Source organism: Drosophila subobscura, chromosome U (assembly GCF_008121235.1).
Source record: "Drosophila subobscura isolate 14011-0131.10 chromosome U, UCBerk_Dsub_1.0, whole genome shotgun sequence".
NCBI lineage: Eukaryota > Metazoa > Arthropoda > Insecta > Diptera > Drosophilidae > Drosophila > Drosophila subobscura.
This window is the reverse complement of record NC_048534.1, coordinates 4,282,313-4,303,886: the sequence shown is the minus strand read 5'-3', so window position 1 is coordinate 4,303,886 and position 21,574 is coordinate 4,282,313. Positions and strand designations below refer to the sequence as shown.

The window sequence follows — 21,574 nt, the reverse complement described above, 5'->3', positions numbered from 1 at the left end:
AACTGCTTGACTGATTGAGCGATAGATAGACTATTTTAACCTCTTTTGCTTTAACATTTTAAGTCGGTTTTTATTATAATTTATGGTTGTTTAAAGCTTTTATTATTTTGGGATGTGTGCAAATGGGTAATTTAGTTAGTGACCCTTGAAGGCCCTGTCGGTTAATAAAGCTTTGAGGAAGCAGCGCTCGGAGGCTTACCTTGAGGATGGATGGACCATCATCAAGAATTGTATGCTAATTTGGAATCATTTGCTGCTGTTTTTAGCGCATGATGCAATCGGAAAAGCATTTGATTAAAGGAAAACTTATTGAAAACGATGAGTAAATCATGAGAGAAACACAACTGAAGTCCATTACTTATTTGCGGGCACTGTGCTGTGTGTTTTGCTGTTGTGTGCTCAATTGCATTTCTCATCTGCTGGCAACCAGTTATTTTTTATGGCTCTTCGCTGCCATAGGGCCCTGACCTCACTCCCTTCTCTGCCGGGTACCCCCTGGCTCTTGAGCCATTCGTAAAATTAATTTATGCTCCGCTTCATTTACTCGCTTGTAGCTTAAAACTAATTAAAAAGCCTCAGAAAACTATGCAAAAAAACCAAGAAGAACGTTCATAAAACAGAAAGACTTTTATTGTCATTAAAAACAAAATTGATAAATTGTTATGCTGTCGGTGCTTGCGTCATAATTTTTACACGCAACGGAAATGTAATTAATTATTCTTATGGTTTTTTTTAGATGCTATTACTAAGAAATCTGCTAAAATAAGAAGTTTGTCAGAAATAAGCGACAGAAATTAGTCAGAATTTAGAGAACAGTTTCCAAAGAAACAGTTTCATAGAAACAAAGATAGTAACCTTCGTTTGATTATTTCATAATTATATGACCCAATATAATAATAGATTCAATAATAAATTAATGAGAGAAAAATAACTCACATCAATCGGGTAATAGTGAAATGATTGCAGCAGACATGTGTGATGTGTGATTAGGAGTAATCCATATAATTTCATGATCACGATCTCAGCTAACTCGATCGAGGCCTATAATTATAGCCACCAGATGAGCTTCGAATTTGTAACAGCAACTACCGTTAAGCAGTTAATGGTTAGTTATAACTATATTTATGGCAAGAGCACCTGTAACACCTGCGTTGAATAAAACGTACTTAACGACGGTTTTCTTTTATTTTGTATGTGCCTGTTGCTTCACTTCCGTATTGGCAGTTTGATTTATAGTTGAAAGAAAGAGAAGACCTTGTGCTTCGCTTTACCCCCTGCCGCTCAACAGGCACACATCAAAATCATGTTAAACATTTGGCGAGCACTTAAAGATGGAGACTGGCTCAAGATAAACCCCAACCAAAATGGTCTTAAAGTGACAGCGCAGAGAAGAAGATAAAGAGAGAGAACTTTAATGAGATGAAGACTAAAAAATTGTCACAGGAAGAAGGAATCTACTACGAGGAATCTCCGCTAGCACGCAGCAAAGCGGAGAAGTCGGAGACTCGGTCTCAGCGTCATGATCTCAGCTTGGCGATAAATACAGACACGCAAGAGGGCACTTAGGCCAAATATGTAACAGCCAGCGAGCAGCATCACGACCAGAAAGATATTCAAGAAGTTAAAGATGCATTTGATAGATTAGGCCACGCCGCAAAGTCTCCTAGCATATTCCGTACACGTCGCCGTGACAGGCGTTTGGCATGGGCAGCTATCGATTACCGATCCACTGAGATGTGCTAAAGATGCGAGACGCGAGTTGCGAGTGTGGGGAAAACTATTTTTAAATAACCATTGGTGCAGCAGCAGCGCACCCTAAATGAACGCTCATTGGACACGCTGTGTTGCATGCTTCAAAGGCTAGTAAAAATAGATGCAACTCTACGTACTAAGTATTATAATGAGATGAGAAAGTTGTTGGGGCAAGAGCAGGTTTAGTTGCTCTTTAACCGATTTATAGTATAATGTTATAGAGGGACAGTTTCTTTGGGATTAGAGAAGATCTTTACTGCCGTTCTCGGGCTATTAAAATGCACCAAAAGTATATGTATCTTCTTGGATCCATTTTCTGATTATTTTGGGCCCCTTTATGCAGCTTCTTTTTCAATTAAAATTATGTAAATAAATAAATTAAGCCACAGTTTATCTAAGCAAGAGTCACATGTGTACCCTTTATTCAAGACTTTAAACAGCTCTAAATATACAAATGTATCTTTCTATCCATCTTCCAGGCACTTTCCGTCGTCGAATGCCACGCAGCCGGCCTGCCTGCCTAAATAAGACATGGAATGCCGCTTCGTACAGTCGTTGATCCCTCAATGAGGGCCTTATCATGGAAAGATTTTGATCAGAATTATTGAAATATTCTTTTTGGCTGGCGAAAAGCCATTCTTCTGGTCTATCCATCCACACCGTTCGGACGGGTCACTCTTTTGGACTCTGTTGGGAGCTATCATTAATGGCGCCGCTTGTTTGGCCCACAAACCAAAAGAAAAAACAGAAAGAAAACAAGGGGAAAGGGGATAGAGGCAACTCCTCTATGTACAGCTATACGAATCGAAACGAGTTTTCTCAGTTTGTTCTTTTTCTTTTTTTTGTATTCCTCTGGATTCCACTTGGGATAGGCGAGCGTTTTGTTGTCCACGCCTTTTGGGTGGCGGCATCAAAATTGAACGACTGCCCCGCCGTCGATTGCTGTGGCGGCTGCTGCGTTCAGGCGGTTTTGTGCTGCGGTTCTGGCCGCAATTTTTAAGTTGGCCAAAAGAAGAAGCAAAAGCAGCAGCAGGAGAAGCTACAACCACAATTAGCTGAAGGCAACAACTGCCTGGCTTTGGCACTCATCCTGTATAGCATTGACTTTGAGGTGTGTTGTGGGAAAACTGGGGAAATTTTCTAGAAAAAAAAACATTTGAAATCAAAGTCAGTCTTTGACTAAAGACAAACTCAAAATAAATTTCATTCGCCTGTTCAATGCTTTCGGCTTTTTTGACTAAATTAAAAAAGATGCCAACCTTTAAGATGCGCCTAACCCTGCCCTCGCGTCGGTTATTGGCCAATCTGTGTGTTTGTGGTGCCATGGCCTCCATCTCGGGCTTAGCCTATCTCCACTGGAAGCTGGAGGATCGGGTGCGTCAGGCGGACTACTATCAGCTGGCCATCAAGACACTGCGCCAGCATGGTGGTGCTGTACGTCTGCTGGGGGAACCCATTAAGGAGTCGGGCATTAGTTTGACCAACACACAGAACAGCTGCGACGGCGACCGTGCACAAATGCAGGTCTCCGTGCATGGCACCAAGGACAAGGGCACCATTTTCTTTTGGGCCACAAACAATCGGGAGAAGGGCGTCTGGCTGATTGATCGTTTGGAGCTAGAAACAAAACAGCATCCCAATACGCGATTTCTGCTCAAGAAACCCATGGACAAAGCTCTGGACGACATTGTGCATGACGAGGAGAACGAGCAGGACCACGAGCACATCGTTGTACCAGAGCCAAAGCCCATTCGGCCGCAGATGAACCAACATACCGAGCAGCCAGCGCAGGGGCAGAACCCATATGACCATCCAGGCTATCAAGAGGGTGGAGTTGGTCAGAAACCCAATCAACCGAAGACACTGCATCAGCATCAGGGACAAGAGCCAGCCCCATACATTCAGACAGCAGATGGCGGCAGGATGAATTAGTAGACTTCGATCTGAGTCTGCAAAACTTTTTGAGGAAAATTTAAATCAATTTAAATATGATTTTCTATAGTAAACTGATGTAAGTTTTCATCAATTTGAAGAGATTTTTTTGTTGGTTGACATTTGCTATAAATGATCTTATAAAGGGTATTTCTTAGTACGGAAATAATGCTGGAAAGGCAGTGATTATATTTTGGGGTTTTTTCTTAAGTGTTATAAGTCCACCACTTTTTTCCGAAATATTTGTTTTGGTCCGCTGACAATTATTTTGCAACAGCTACTTTCAAAGACTATTTTCAATTTTCATCTGCCATAAAATACTATTCCCATAGCACAGTTAAAGACATTATAAAGTGCTTTTAAATCAATGCCGCAATCATTAAATAATTTAAAAAATGCACTGTAAATATTTAATGCACAATTGAACAAATATATATATGTATAAATAAATATTAATTCCAATCTATAAGATATTGAGCTGCTTTCAATGCAATTATGGCACACACACAAGCACTCACAATATACACCCTAAAACGCACTCAAGCAATTATAAAATCCAATTATTTTCATGAAGTGCACTTTCGACCACACAGCAGCAACAATAAGTAATATTTGTAGACCCAAAAATAATAGCATCATAAAAACAAGAACGAGCTTGCTTGCTTGCATGTTTAGGACATTTTAATTTACTTGAAATGTGTTATATTGTATTGCCTTTTTGTTTGACAGTGTTTATAATACCATTTAGTTTTTGTTACGGTTTCCGCTTGAGTTTCGTTTCACTTAATTTTCGGCTTATATATATATACATGAATTTGATTCAATTTAAAACTTATATATTTTGCACATCCATTTTTAGTCGGTTTTCTTGTATTTTGTTTGGTCTTGCTTGGGGGAAGTGTAACATCATGCCTGATGCGGCGGATGATGAGATTTAGAAACAGATAAACTTGCACGTCATCATTGGGTCTGGGGCTGTGGTGGGGGACATTGAAAACATTCAGAGCAAGACGCACAAAATAGAAGAATGGGTTGTGGCAGCGGGGGACAGTGGGTCAGACATGCCTTTTGATAGTCAGGCATGCGGAAAAACTATACTAAGGAAATATATTTAAAATTTAATTTATCTATTTTATTTAGCATTTAGCAGACAGCAGCTACGTATGGGGAGATGTGTGGAAATAGGTGAACGATTTGCATGACATTACAAAAAATAAAAAATAAAAATAATGAGGATTACAACAAAAATTGTATTAGCTGGAATATTTACATATTTTTCACTAATTAATTAATTATATGTATGGAAGAAAGAAATGGGTAAACAAATTCCCAATAAAAGACAAAAAGATTTAAATTTGTATCCTTTTTTTCTGATCATTTCTGACCTACCATAAATTGTATATCTTTTAAACAACATTTTCTCTTAAAATAAATAACAAAAAATTCACTTGGCGCTTCATTTCTTTCCAAACGATTGTTTTTCCTCCCAAATTTTATCGCTTTATTTGGAGGCGCGTTGTTATCGTGGATGCGTGGTAATTAAATTCGTAATTTAAGTAATTTCTTTTTATTTCCACTTTACCCGCAACACCTTTTTATTTGCTACTGTGGTTGTGGAAATTTCATTTGCTTCGCAATGTTATTAAAAAGATAATCGCAATCTAAGACATTTTATTTGGTTCCTTTTTTTACGTGAAAATTAAATAGCCAGCGTGGAGGAGGAAGTGGAGGAAGAGGTGTAGGGGTGGCACTTCTGGTTACCTTGAGAGTTCAGCAAAGAGCCAAAACGAAAGACAGGAAAGCAACAGCCCAGCCACCAGCCAGTAGGCAACAACCAACACAAAAGTCAAAAGCAATTAAGCGTTTGTAATACAAACAAGAATGGAAAAGGTTAGTTTTTGCCTAGACGAAGCATTAGATACACTTTAAGGTCGATTTTTGAGATATAATAACAATTTAAAATTTTTCTAACAGCACAAAATTGCAGGCAGATGGAAAACTCTATGGACTGAGAATATGGAAATAATGTTTAAAAATAAAGAAAGATCGAAGAAACATCTATCTAAATAATTGATAACCTTCCAAACCTCTCTAGAAAATACTTACATCCCCTCTACAGTGTATCAAACAGCTAAAAACACAGGCCAAATAGAGAGTTAGCCAGTTGTCAGAAGGAGGCACAACTTTTGTCTTGCATAGTTAAACTTTACATCAAAACGCAGAAAAAAAAATAATAATATAAACAAAAATCGACGTTTGTGCCTCGTACTATGTGTAGATTTTAAAGGTCGTTCGGGGTGCCTTTTGTTTGTTTGTGCCACACAGACATTTGCAATTAGTTGTTCAGCAAATTGAAGGCAAATGATGATTTTTATGTTTTTATAGGGAACAAGCAAACAATGCCTCTCAAACGTTGTATAAGCTATTATGAATATTTAACAAGAATGGGCAGAAGGGGATGCGCTTTGTTTGTTTTTTATAGGAAACTCAACAAAAAATTAGAGGCATTTAAAATAAATGAATTAATAGACATCATTGAATAAATGGGTAAATGTGTGACTGTGGGTTCTTTTAAAAATCTCTATTACAAAATGGAATTGTTTATTTTTTTTGCGAAAGATTCTTAAAAACATTTCAATGACTTATTACACGCTATCCCATGCCACAACATAAAGGAATTCACACTGTGCTCTTGTGTCCAGAGAAAGCCAACGAAAAGTCATGTCAAGAGAGAAATCTGTGGGCAAATGAAGTAAAGGTGTCAAGAACTTTATTGACAGGCAGGCCCCCAAGCCACAGACCCAGAGAGGGAGACAGATCTCTTCCGTCGTCCGTGTGATGTAGGAAGCAACAAAAAACCGGCGAAAGAAGGCAAATAAAACAAAAGCAAACCCCCACAGAACGTGACAAACAGCAAAGACAGAGGAAACCATAAACAACAAATAAGCAGCAAAAAAAAAACCACAAATAAGCAGCGCAAATGGTGATTTGTTTTTGTATTTTGACAAATGAGCTACGTGAAAGTTTTGCCTCCCCCGAGAATCTCTCAACTGTTTGCATCCAAATCCCAAGACATTTCCGATTCATTCAGTAGGCGATTTTTAGTTTTAATTGAGTTTTGCTAGAAATCCAAAAGCAAAACGATTAACACTTTTATTCAGTTCAAAGTCAGTGGGAATTGCAAGGCGATAGCCACGCACAAAACTAGTTTACTTGAAGTATGCGATAGGTCGACATACTTTCCGCAGTCACTGTCATTGGCAGGTAAATAGAGCAAAAGCAAACATGGCACTGAGCGCTGGCAAAAGTTAGCGTCTACAGAGCAGATGCACGGAGAGGAACGGGAAAGCGGGGGAACGGAGAGCATAGGAACAGTAGAGCAGGAGGAACGTGGAGCAGCGGAACGGGGTGCTACTTAAGTCACAGAGCATAATTAATGTGCAAACAGGTGGAGCAAGGAAAAGACAGACATTGCGTGGTGCAGCAGCAGCACCAGGAGAAGCGGGTGTTGGTTGATGTTGTGCCACTGCAACCAAGTCGGTGGCAAGTGGTTTGGTTTTCTCTTTAATTATGGCTTTGACTTGAATTGGCATTGAAATATTAACAATTAGACTTAATTTTAATGTGCATTTAGAATGTACGTAAAGAGAATTGAGTAAAAATGATTGATTTTTATGGAGCATATCGATATTTAATGGAAATTTTAATGAAAATATCAAATGTGTCAGCGATAAAAGAGGGAAATGTTGAATAGGTGATTTATTTGAATTTATTTACTTAGCGGTTAAATTAGTTTTGTGTACTTTTTATCATTTTGCAGCAGTTTTTTTATGCTTTTTTATTTTAAAATGCAAATGATTGCATTGATAGCTTTTTATGATGTTAATTTCCTTTCTATTGTGTTATCCCCATCTAACTGCTCCTTAGTTCATTGTACAAAAAATCTTATAATCTAAAACATACTTAGTTTTCCTGCTGAAGATTACCGATATTTCCTTCCATCTCTGATTACTTCTCCATGCATCAATCTATCTGTAAACGACTTAAGGCCAAACACTTTCCTCTGGTAGCAACCAGAGCATTTGAAAGTCGTTACTTAGCCCCCCTTGGCCTCATGGTATCCCATTTCTAACTCATCCACTTTACTTTTACGTTTCACGGGCGGCCCAGAAACTCATTTGCAGCTGATACCAACAGCAGCAGCAGACGATGTGGCAGTCAGCAAGTTGTTGAGTTGCAATATCAAACTACGTGAACGGGAACGGACTGGATGGATGGGTGGATGGGTTTGGAATGGATGGATGGTGGCAACTGGCTAGAGCCATGGTCAATATCAGAGACTCCTCCTCCGGCTCCCATGTCGCATCGTTCGTGGCCCTGTCTTTATGCCAATGCGGTTGGCAGAGAGACAGCAGAAAAAATATTACAGAAAATGAGCAGAGGAAAACGTGTGCCACAAAATGTCACTCTCATTCGACGATGATGATGATAATCATGACAACAAGGCAGAGAAGAGCAGAGAGAGGAGGGTTGGGGGTTTATGGAGGGGAATGGGATGCCAACTTGGCCAATTGCATTTATGTTGGATAATGACGAATGTCAGCGGCACACGCTAATTAAGGTTAATGAAAACGACAATCCGATACAACAAAACGAATGCCAATAAACTCACCGCAGGCGAATGGATGATTATCGAGGACAACCAACGAGAAACTAAAAATGGCAATCGATATGGAGACAATAGAGATATGGTCAAATAATACATATATATAAATCTTGTGTCTAGAGCGAATTTGCATGGCAAAATGGAAATGCCAGAAGTAGTATCTGTTGCCACCAAAGTTTTTATACGCGGTACTCGAAGAGTAAATAGGGTATATTATATTTGTGGTAGGAACTGACATATGTACAGTCCATCCATACGCCCAGAATTAAACCTTTCAGACCCCACAAAGTATGTAAAGCCGAGTCTATATCTGTCTGTCCGTCTGTTTTCTGTCTGTCTGTTCTGAATCAAGTTTGTTTCAAAATCTCGCCCCGCCCCTTCCGACCTTCCGACAATTTTGTAGATGAAAGAAAACTAATGGTATTAGATTGAATCATTAATATAGCCAGAATGAAGAAATTAATTTCCAGTGGCTACCCCCACCCCGTCCAGGAGCTTTGCTTATGCTTGTTTTTTGTTGTTCATTCATTCTCGTTCGCACACTCCGCCTCATGCAGTGTTCGTCACTGGTGGAGAAGTGTTGTAGGTGTAGATGACAGATGAAGAAAATATGCAATATGTAAAATGTTAAATTCGAATAAACCACTAAGGTACAGATATACTGACTGAGTACCGGGTATAAAAGTTGTGACGCGTACGAAGCGTCTCACAAACTCGTTGCCTTTTGCATACCCGAATGCATACCCACCTACAGAATGGAAAGGCTATGAAGTTTTAGTGCTAAAAGCAATACTCAGAATCACCAGACTATTGAAACTAGAGGAAAACAGAATTTGAATTTTTGAAGTCTATAATAATAAAGAACAATGAACATCTTTAAGATATACCAAGGGGCCTCTTTCTTCTTAGTAAATAAGGAAAAAGTTTGAGGCTGCCACAATTTAAATTATAAAGTTCTAAAATGCCGTTAAACTATGAATAAAGACATTTTCTCTCTATTCACCAAAGATCATTAAAATCCCATTAATTGTACAAATAAAATGATTAATATTCCCTGCTTCAGCTTCTGCACTCATCCAGAATTCCCATTAGCTCATTACCCATCACTCAGTAGAAAACAAAAACCGTTGCCCAAACGGGGTATTCCACAGTCGGAATTTCGTCGAAATTTGTGTGGGGAACACATTCCTACTGGTTTCGTTTTTATAGCACGTACCACACACCACACACCACACACTAGTCGAGTCCGTGTCGCTCTACATAAATCAAAGCTGTTCGCATTGTAGTGTCTACCCGTCACTAACTAAATGAGTCATTTCATTTTTGCACCAAGTGTCTGAAGCGAAAGGAAAAGTCAGAGACTGTCAGACAGCCAGCCATCGTGGTGGCCTTTGAAGTTTTCCTTTTCACTCGCTCGAGACGTCTTCGCTCATTAAAACTCACTTGAGTAGCACAGCAGCAGCAGGGGAGTTTTACGCGTAGGATGAAGGGGGTGGAAATAAAAATCTTGGGCAATTAAATGGTTAAAAAGAAAATGGGGGAAAGAAAAATCTTAAGACCTCCAGTTGGATGAGTGATGAGTGGGTGGAAGCATTTACCTGATTTATTTTGCTGATTGCTGCAAAAAAATATAGACAAATAATTTGAATTAATAAAGTGGGATTTAAGGATTGAAGAATAATAATTTTTGTGGAATTAAATATGGATTTTTTATATTTTATAACATAGAGGGAATTTTCATGACTCTTTGCGATTTCCACCAAGAGTTTCCCTACAAAATCTTTTAATATTTCATAAAGTATACAAGAAATGTCCCCAATGCACACATTACCATATCTCTCACATTCAAGATGTAGACCAATGCACTTCCGATTGTGCTGCTGCGGCACCTTTACAGCTTCTTTTGGCTGTGAAAATCTCTCTAGTGGAAAATCTTCACCAAACCCCGACAACGCAGTGCAAAAGAAAACGACAGAAAGTTTTATTAAAAAATTCATGAAATTTTTAGTTGCATTTGCAGTATTCAAAAATTAATGCGCTACAAAGGAAGCACATGGAGATGGAGGGATGGATGGAACACAAAAGAAAAGCGCATGAAGAGCAGAGCAAAGAAGTAAAAGCGACTCCAAGATGAGTTCTCTCTGTTTGTCTCCCTCTTTGTCCCCGTCTACAGCATCCTCTCTAACTCCCAGTTGCTGCACCAACGATGCCATGCCCCAAAGGACATATTCTGAGACACGCTGACTCTGGCACCAAAAGCAGTTAACATTTAGCAGATGTGTCCTCTGGACGATAAAATGTACAGTTTGAAGCTGGTTATAGGTTGTGAAAACTATGTTAGAACGGCAGCTTTGCGTGAAATTTGGATAAGTTTTAGTGCGACAAGCTGTGAAAGCAGATCTAAAAACCTTTAAAAAGGAACATCATTTGCTGCATAAACTAACAAGTTTTGGGGCAATTTTGTCACAATTTAAGGAAAGCAAATAATAAATATGAAAATGATTATAGGCGGGATAAGGAGAAGATATTGTAGTTGGCAAAATTTGGGAATTATTCCATTTAAAATATATTTCATTAAAAAATTAGTGCAAAATTGATCGAAAGTAGACAATTTCTTTACCAGAATCTCACACTTAAATATTCCACACTCCTTTAAAACCCATAATCTGCACAAAATCTTTCAAAATTATTTAAAAAGCGAGAAGGGACGTGTGAGACGCTTCTTACGCGTCACAACTATTACATATATCATCTACATCTACATCACTTCTCACTTCAACACTCTTGTATAGCTCGCCCCCCTTCCCTAGAGCCGCACACTGCACTAGGCAGAGTGTGGAATGAGAGAATGTGAGAAAAATAAAAAAAGCTGCTGGACGGGGTGAGCGCAGCCACTGCAAATAATTTCTTCATTCTGGCTATAATAATGATCCAATCGGACCTGATAGATGTGTTCCTTTCCAACAGAATGGCGTTTTTAGTTTTCCTCTAGATTAAAAATTGTGAATACAGCAGATTTTCGCGATTTCCGTGGTCGTAAGGTGGCGGGGCTAATTTAAATACACCGGTTTCAGTGAGAGCATACTGTTCTTATAGTCTCTGAGATCCAGGCGCGCAACAAGATGGACGGACAGACGGTCAGACAGACATGGCCATATAGACTCGGCTATTGATGCTGATCAAGAATATGTATACTTAATGGGGTCGGAAACGTTTCCTTCTGTGCGTTGCATACATATGTACATTCACTTTTCCCCACAAATAGAATATACTATTTACTATTTACTCTTCGAGTACCGGGTCTAATAAACAAAACCTGCAAAATAGAAAATTGAAAATATAAAATTGCAAACATAGAAAAGAGTTCCAATATATATGGCGAGCTAATGACCAATAAAATCCCCAAGAAATTGCAGTTTAAAGGGGGTAATACAGAAAGGAGTGCAAACGAAATAAGCTGCAAAAAGAAAATGTAATATAATGTGGAAACCCATGCGCCACTCTGTGTGGCACTTGACGACAGATGTGCAGGGGGCAGGGGTGGTGTGCGCACATTATATTGGTATTTTGTTGATGCCACTAGATGCGGAAGTTTTTAAATTGTGCAGCGATTTTTATTCATTCTTTCTTATAAAAATGCTCGAGTTCGCAGACTCCTTGGAATTCAGAAAGGGAGGCCCGGCCAGGGCTCACAGAACGGCTCATCTCGGCTCAGCGGCAGTTGCCGCTTGCCACTTGACTTTTCGAGTGGCATAGCACAAGCTCGGGCACGGTGTGGCATGGGGCATGATGGGTCGTGTGCCGGCTAAGCAAACAAAGTCATTTGTTTGGTTGAACTCGCAAGTCAAGTGGGTGGGGGGAACGTTGCATAACACTATGGAGATTTTAACCACTTTTTCTGGCCAAAACTAATTTTCCAAAAGTCAATCAAAGAAAATTTGTTTACCCGATTAACTTAACAATATTAAATTATACGTACTCAAAAACTTAACATTTTGTTAAGATAACAGCTGTTAAAGTCAGCTGTTTGAAATGAACAACCAAAAATTTCGAAGCAATCGTTTTTTTCCTCAAGTTAAAATTTAAAAAAAGTAGTAAATTTAACAATTTAAGTGTAGTTTTTACAATGGGATCGATTCAGGCAGGTATTTAAAATGTGTGATATTTTAGTGGAGTTTGATATGAAAAAATTGACCCCGTAATATATTTAGTGGCTAGTTTTTTAACAAGCCTACATTTGTGACGAAAATAAACTGAATAACTAAATAAAACAAAATATTCTTTGGTTTGGAAGTTCTTAATTTTGCCACAAAAAGTGGTCAAATTCCCCATAGTGCTAGGCGGGTGGCAAGGAATTGTGGGCATGTGGGGGCATTTGTGTGTGCGGGTCAAGAGCAATAACGTTGAATAATAAGATTTCCACCCGAGATTTTCCACCCAGCAAAAAGAGAGGATTGAAGTTCGTTCCTTTTGTGTGTGTACGTGTGAAAATACGTGCAGTAAAGATGCGAAAGAATTTTTTACTTCAAATCAAAAAACATAAATCACAGTCACAAGGAAATCCACTTGGAATATGCATTTTATAATTTAAATATTTAAGGAAGTGTAGAGTTTTGTGCAGAAAATAACATACAAAATATATTAAAATGCAAAGAAAAATATATTCTGCATTCCCCATATACTCTCAAACAAAAGCATAAACTGTCAGCACAGTTAAAACTTTATTTGAAAATACTCCACATGAACCACTGCTCAAAAACTCACAGAAAAAACGAGCGAAACAGAACTTGCAAATGCAATATCGTGCTCTACACATAACTCTTTCACTACTTGGGGAGCCCCTCAAAGGACAACTGCCAAAATGCCAGCTGCCAAAACAGAAAAAGATAAAAAAAATAGCTTTGCAGTCTAGGGAGAAAACTGTGACACAACTGCACAGCCTTCAAAAACTGCACTTTCCCGCAACACAGAAAAAGTGCGTGAGAAAGAGCGAGAGAGAGAGAGCAGAGAAAAAGTCATAAAATATTTAAAGCTCATGCAACGCCAAAAACACGTAGGAGCGGACACAAAAAAGAACGGTACATAGTGCTGGCAGGGATATTAGTACTGTGGGCTACCCTTTAAAACAAATTATTATGCGCTCATTGGATGTGAAATTTTATTAGTGGAAGAATTTTTTATGTTCTTAATACAATAATATTTTGTTGGAGATTGTGTTTTCTGGAAGCAATTTTTGTACGACGATTCTATGTATTAGGAGAACTTTTTTTAGTACGAACTCCATTGATATATATTTATTGCTGATCCCCCTGCTAAGTGCTCAGATTCTACAAATAAACCCTTTATTTCCTATGGCTAGGCACACATATCCAAAACAACAATAAACCCTTACATTCTCCAGCTTTCCACAGGGAATCAAGGCATGCACAAAAATGCACACAACTTAGTTACTCTACTTTTCGTTTTGTTTTTGTACTTTTTTAAGCATGTCATGGAATTTTAGCCTCAAAGAAACGCCTGCTTTATGGAGCAGCAGAAATTCAAACTCCCCTTACCAAAGGACTACACGTGGATTTGTGCCCTTGTTGTCTTTTGCAATTTAATTAGACTTACACTAAACTAATGGCCAACGAAAAACAGAACGAAAATGTGACAACACTTTCGGGAGAAAAAAAAGAGAAGCGGAAATTTTCTAATGCTGCTGGCGTCTATTAGGGAAAACTGTAGAAAGCACACCCACCACAAAGGGGACACGGACATCAACTGAAGAGGAAGCTGCGAGTCTTTCAGTAAAGGAAGTGTTCCACAACTCTATCCTCAAAGTTGCTTCCTGTGCCTATGTGTGTGTGTGTCTGTGTGTGTTCGAGGCTCAGGAAGTGCTCATTGAAAGTTTATTCCTCGATGGGAGGCGAGGACATGTGTGGCGACATGTTGGAAATTTGTCAGGCCTCCCTCTCTCCCAAAAAAACGAGAAGGGACGTGTGAGACGCTTCTTACGCGTCACAACTTTTATACCCGGCACTCAGTACTACATCTGCACTTTAGCGGTTATTTATCAAATTTTAAATTTTTTCTTCATCTGTCATCCACATCAACAACACTGCTCACGCCAACACGCTCCTTTAGCTCGCCACCCTCCCCTAGAGCCACACACTGCAGAGTCAGGGCAGAGACGCGGCAGAGACAGAGGCAGAGAAAGAGGCAGAGACGTTTCAGAGGCAGCGGCCGCAAATACACTTGTAACAGTGTGAGCACACAGAAGTCTGGATGCAAAATTTGGTGGCTCTAGCTTTTATGGTCTCTGAGGTCCAGGCGCTCAACAAGACGGACGGACGGACGGACAGACGGACAGACAGACATGGCTCTATCGACTTTTATTGATGCTGATCAAGAATATACATATATACTTTATGGGGTCGGAAACGTTTCCTTCTGTGCGTTACATACAACCGTTATTCGCACAAATACAATATACCCTATTTACTCTTCGAGTACCGGGTATAAAAAGTATTCCAAAAGCTGAACATGAGCCGGCGCTTGTTCTGCCGTTGAGGGATTTAGAAAAGTTTTTGAATATTGGTGTGGATAAATTTTAGCTTGGTCTTAAATTCAAACCAATTTTCTATAAAACGCAAAACTAATGAACAATTTTATTCAATTATTTTTTATAAAAAAAAAAAAATATAACCATTCATGCATAAAACCGTTGAAATTATCATATATTTTCATTAAATTTGATGCCACATGTTCGCGCTTGTGGCGGGGCTCGGGTTCATTGGCTTGCACACTCACTCGAGTGTTTAGTGAGTATTAAATTGCATAATTATTAATAAACATAATTGCCTTTCCAAAATGTCATTCAATGGAACGTAATTGAGTGGAGAGTGGTGTGGAAACGGTGGGGACTCGGGGGGTAGCTTTGCCTATGCAGAAAAATCAACAATGTGGAACGACAAGATGTGATATTAAATGTTAATCATACTACATGTGCGCCCATGTTTTATTGTGTGTCTCGCTGCGTACGCGTGCCACATGGTGTTCTTGCTGTTGCTGTTGTAAGATGCTCGTGCTCGCACTTAAAGATTAAAATTGTAGAAAATATACTTGACATTTATTAGAGAATTTTGCTTATTAAATGAAGGTTCTTAAGCTGCATTTAATTCATATTTAAATAGTATTTTTTTTAAATTGAATTGCCTTTATTTATATTTGATTACTTTAAGCGAAACAGAAATGTAATAAATTTAATATTATTATCCTGATGGCCGTTCAATTAAAATTTCAGTTTGTGTAAAGCCAAATTTATTTATATTTCTTTTATTTGCAAATCTCTTGAATGACTAAATGCTGTTTGATTTCTTAAATTTATTTTTTTGCAGCTTTTTTGTTTCTTTTTGTATTTCTGCATGATTTAATCAGCACTTTGAAATGTTTAAATCGCATCTAGAAATATCTTTTCCGTAAAATAAAGCTCTTAATTAAAGTAAATATTGTTTGCAATGCGCATCTACTTATTGGATGTGGGCAAACATGTCATTAAGCTTTTTTTATGGTAGTTTTATTTGTATGACACGCAAATATTGCTTTGTTGTTATTTTTTGTGAATCTTTGGGGTTCTTCTTGGGGCAATTATTGAAATTAATGTTTGTACGATTATATCATAGGATTTCTCAAGTATTTCTTCGATGCTTAGATCTTTAGCAGACAAATATTATGTTTAGAAGTCGTTAAACATTTTTAGAAGAGTATTGAGTGTAGTCAAATAATATTTGGTAGCGCATATTGAATGTAGGCAAATATCGGTAGTAGGCAAATGGATCTGTAGGCAAATATACTCGTTCACTTGTTTATGTTTACTATAACCAGATGCTTAGCATTTTAATAGTACCCTTGAAAGCAAGCTAATTTAATATCATAAATACTTAAGCTTTGATCAAGTATTTTCATGATAAAACATTCAAATAAAGGAAATATCGCAAGTATTCCCATAAATTTCATATGAAAATAGGCACAGAGATCAGAAATGGTTCCACTTTCCATTAATAAAACTCAAAATTATTCGTGCAATCCGAACCATTCAATTTTAAGTGCTTTCCTTTTATAGGATTTATTTATGTTGCGAATTTTTTCAACAAGCATAATTCATTTTTAATGTGCAACAAATCAATTAAAGTTTCCTTTTTATGTTTCTGGTGTTAAAATCCGCAAAATGTTGGTAATTAAAGCAAGGGGACAAACAGAGGCAGAAAGTGAGAGAGAGAATATCGAGTAGCTGACCAAGGGGAAAATTTACGGCCAGGCATGACAGGATCGACTGGGGAGGCATTGCGGCACAACTTATATAATTTACGCTTGGGTAATTAAACTAAAAATAATAATAATTACACACAGAGATGGGCTAACAAAAACAAAGTAAGAGAGGCATAAATTCGCATAAGCAAATAGCCAGAGCAAAAGCAGCAGCAGCACCAGCAACAACAGCTCTGTGATGTGTCACAGAGAAAGACAAATTGAAGGACACTCCCAGAAACAGGACAGGACATGTGTATTGTGTGGAATGTGCTGCCAGTTTTCGGTACGGCCCGGCTCTGGCATTTGGTTGTGCCCAGTGCAAATATTTAACATGAAAATTACACGAATATTTCAAGTTGTCACAGAGACAAAACAGTTGAGCTTTGAATGTCTGTTTAGATGTGCGTCAAGATGTGCGTCCCTACATAAATGTGTGTCTGACCCTAAGGAAAAGCACTGCTGAAAATATGTCGGTAAAAAAAGTGCCAAACAATTACAGATCAAAGTACCTCAGTGCTTACTGGATAATCAATGTCCTTGCATTCCATTCTAAGAAACCAAAAATAGTGCCTCATACCTGTAACATTGTTTTATCCTACAAAATATTAGGTATCTGTGCCGCTCCATAAATATTCCCTCACTCAAGCGCTACATCATTTGGTCATTCCTTACTGTGAGTTTGACACCTCACAAATCTTATTAAATATAAATTGGATCCCTTTTGCACATCAGTTAACAGCGTCTCCCTACATTGTATCCTCTCTATCCTTGTAGTGTCTTCTGTCCTCATATTTTCTAATCAAAACCCTTGGGCGGGCGGAAGCAGAGCGCAGCACAAAATATCAACGTTTTGCTTCCACCTGATATCCATTTATTTATTTTTTCCGTTGTAGTTTACGTATTTTTCATAAACCGAGGGAGTTTATCGGGGTGAAAGGAGTTTATCGAGGGGAGAAAAGGAGAGAGAGAACTTAAAGGAAATTGCAGGGAAATAAACTTTAAGGATTTGCACATAATTGCACATAAATTTTGTCTGTCCTTGCATGTCGTTTATTCTATTGCTGTATCGTTTCTCTGGTCCACTCGAAAACTCTTTCCCATTGCGCGCTGTCCAGTCATTGTACATATGTAGTTTTCCTTTTGCTTATTTATTTTTGTATGACAAGGGAAAACTTTTCATAGTTTCGTTTGTTGAAACAACAAAAGTTTTTTGTGTGGCAACACAAGAAAAACGCTAACATCAGCAGTTGTCATAATCATGAACAAAGCATTTCCATTCCGTTAGAGAGATGATGGGAGTGTGTGTGTGGAAAGACTTTAAATTGCATTAAATAATTTAACAGATTTTCCATGGCGTTCATCTGCATATGAATTTCCATAAAATACAAGTGATTTGTTATTTTGCCCAGTGCCAGATTTGATTTTAGTTTTTCATATATTTGCCTGCAGCAGGAGAATCATCCATCATCTGTTATGCAGGCACGTTCTATCAAGCATGATAGTTCCCACATGTGGACTGCAGTTTATGAAAAGTTGTTCTGATTTCTGGTTTTATGGAGATGAAAAACGTGCGAATTTTAAGATATCTTTGAAGTTTTCCGCAGTTTCGGCAGTTTCTTTAAACAGAAACACGAGTTGGGGCAGCAGCAGCAGCACACAAGCAGCCAATAAAACATGAAATATTTGGCATAAAATAACGCGCATACGCCGGGACAGCCAGAGCCTTGTATGGCAGCAGAAAACGACACTGTGGTAGTGGCAGTGTGGCACACATAAGCACATCTACGTGGCATTCTGCCTGCCCCCGCTGCTGCCACAAGGCAATATCCTCGAGTAGCAGGTAAATGTGGCGCTCGAGCAAACGCCGCACACAATGCAAAATTTATTAGTTTCGAAGGCAGAGGAGCAATAAGAGGGCAAGAGTTGAGGCTTAAATACCCTTACATTTAGTGGAATTTCTGTGGGGAAAACTTGATTTATTTCTTGGGAGCTTTTGGCTAAAACCTATAAAAGAGTTTTCCTAACTAGAAGTTTTATTGCAGCCAATAAAATTAGAGTTTCATTGGAGTAAATGATGCCATATTTTTCATGGAATACTCTATTTTATATACCCTCTGTAAGTGTATTAAAAACTGCAGCCTGCGGCACTGGCTGTGGCAGTGGCTGTTGCTACTATAACAACTGCAGGCAACTTGCTCTCAATTGTGTTTTCCTACCTTTTTCGGGTGCCCCCAAAAACTGCAACAACAACAAGCTACAGCCTGTGTATCTGCATGGCTTGGGCTTGAGCTTATGGTAAAAAGCAGCCTAGATTTCGGCATGCATAGTGGCAGTACGAGTCGTACAGTAGATACAATATTTTCAAAGGACTGCCAGGAGACAGTGGACCGCCCTTCCCTGTCATGCCCTGCCCAATTCGCTATCCAAACTGTTTGCCTTGTGCCCTCGATGGGGACTTTGTCGTCCGTTATTTCGTTTTTTCTTTTTTGGCAACTCAAAGTAGATGGCAATAAAAACCAAAACGATTTGCGGCCCCTAAAACTTAAATATCTTCGAGGTACGAGTTGGTGGGCCACCAGCAAACCGTCCTTCTGTTCAGTTACTGAACTTCCGTGCCATACCATAACCATACGTGCCCTCAAGCATGGGGCAAAAGGGTTAATTAAAATTCCTTTATGGGGAAAGTGCAACCAGAGGGCGCTCTTTCTCTTGGCATTGTAGCCCTTGCTCCTTCTTTTAGCCTAGACCCCTGCTCCGTTTTCTCTTGGAATGGATTTATGCTCAATATCGATTGAGGCCTAGTTTGCTTTTGGTTTTGAGTAGACAAAGAGAGAGAGAGAGAGAACTATCTGTTGACTTACTAAATTCAGTTGGTAATAGATTGGGCGACCATAGGTCTTTGCCATGTCCATCAATTTGCTTACCTGAAAAGGAAAAAAAAGGAGTTGACTGTAAACAAAGTAAAGGCAAGTGAAAAAAAGGAAGCATAACTTAATAAATACAAAATTGCTATACAGCTTTTGGGCAGAGAACAAAGTTTCAGCACTAAATAAACCCACAAAACTAAAACCACAAAGTAAAAGTCAATAAAGTCTGACTGCTGTCTAACCGAATATCCAAACAAATTTTGTATTTAACTGCCGCCAAAACAAAAACGGACAAAAACAATAGCAACAACACAAAATCTGCCACACTTCCAAATGTTTGTCCGTCCATCGTTTCAGACGCGTGTAAATCTCGTAGTTTTAATTAAGAGCTCAAATAAATCGTGAGGTTACTCCCCTGGGATAGTGATGCGTTCACTTGACTAATTGAATGTACACCGATGACGACGACGATGAGTGGCGGCTGTCAATATCAGGGGACCCATAGATAATGCCACATAGCCACACACAGCACTCGGTCGCAAATGTTTGCCCAAAGAGCGAAGGAAATTGGATTGTCGAATGAGCTTCGACCGTAGCGAGTGGCGACTCTGGTTGGAAAGCTAATTAAAATTTGCATAATTAATAAACTTTTACGCATCAACAAAAACCACAAAAAAAACACACGCCCCAACGGAAATTCAGAGACTACGGAGCGGAAGAGAGAGACTCCAAAAAGTTAGCGGAGAGTGGAAAGAGTCCAGGATCCAGTTGCAGTATCCGGGGCCCAGCGGAAGTAAAGATGCCTGGCTAAGTGAGACGCCCTCTCGGCACAAGTGCTGCACTTAAAATTGCATTTGAAATTAATTGAATTTTGCAGCCCGAGACTCTGAAGACTACAATATTAATAAGCTGCTGTCAGAGCAGCGCTCCTGTCTCGCCCTCTCTCTCTCTATTGGGCTCTGACTGTTTGCCTTTGGCCCTTGAAAGTGTGGCCAAGCATCTCGCTCCACTTGAAGTCGGACATCTGCTGGATTCTCGATTGCCCGCACGCAAGTGGCCGGCCCCCTCCAATAGTTGAGAATGTCATCAACATGGTCTTAATACGCGCTTAATGTGCGAACAAAAGGGGACAGCGAATGCTACATAATGGAATACCCCTTTATGTAACACAAGAATGGTTGTATGAACTTTGGATGACATTTTGTGCTGTTTTTGGTATACTTTGTGCATGTGCCAGAGATGAAGAGAAAGCATCACATTGAAGAGGGCTTTGAATTATTGAGTTCTGTCGAAGAGAGCGAGGGAATAGAGAGAGAGACGACAGCGCTCGTCAGCAACGATCGCTAACCTGAGTTCGGCCCACACCGTAGGTAGAGCTTAGGGGCGTCGTAGGTTATTTGTAAGTCCAATTCTGTCCGCCCTCTCCTTTACTTCTTACTACGCTCTATGCAACCAAAACCTACATTACCTCCACTTAAAGGGTATCTAAATTCTTTTAACCCTTTACATTTATGTACTCGAAAAACAGTCCACTCACAAAGTTAATGTACGCCCGCCCACTGGCACGAATGAGTTGCCAAAGCCAGCAGCACTCAGCCTGGTGGACATTTTCAGCAAACTCATTAGACGGCTTCTGGAGAGAAGAGAGAGAGACCCTTGCCAAAAGCAAGTTATCCCACCCTTTTTTAATTGCTGTTGTACTGCTAAAGGAAGAAACTTACTAAAATTAGAGTACTTCCTGTTATCACAAAAGAGAGAAAGAGAGGAAAAACTTGTGTGCCTTGTCAAGAGTGAATTTCTCTTATCAAACATAACTCCAAAGCTAATAACATTTTCGAAGTACACTGTCAATAATTGGGTTTTAGCCATACGGAACAAGATCTCTGATAAATCATCGAAATTCAAGCAGGTTGTAAACAAGCCATACAATTATTAGGCTTGTAAGAAACGGTCTCGTAGGCGCAGATAAGCTATCTAACAGGTGGGACAAATCGGTAGTGCTGCTACATGGGCAAAGGCAAAACTTCTGCATCATTCAGTGATAAGAAAGGAATTTTCCAGATAC

The 21,574-nt window shown here is 39.1% G+C and overlaps 2 protein-coding genes across 3 annotated transcripts in view; one reads left to right on the top strand and one right to left on the bottom strand.

Moving 5' to 3' along the window:
- LOC117902144 (beta-1,4-glucuronyltransferase 1) overlaps positions 1–21,574 on the bottom strand; it is a 64,813-nt gene that overhangs the window by 23,166 nt on the left and 20,073 nt on the right. Inside the window, exon 3 of one of the 2 annotated variants that reach the window (XM_034813281.1) lies at positions 9,949–9,968. The exons of the other annotated variant lie outside the window; for it this stretch is intronic. The gene's annotated coding sequence lies outside the window, so the exon portion shown is untranslated. The remainder of the gene's footprint in view (positions 1–9,948; positions 9,969–21,574) is intronic. 2 annotated transcript variants of the gene reach the window in all.
- Positions 2,913–3,690, top strand: LOC117902151. The gene has a single exon (XM_034813290.1). The coding sequence runs from the start codon at positions 2,971–2,973 to the stop codon at positions 3,682–3,684; it is 714 nt and encodes a 237-aa protein (XP_034669181.1). The 5' UTR covers positions 2,913–2,970; the 3' UTR covers positions 3,685–3,690.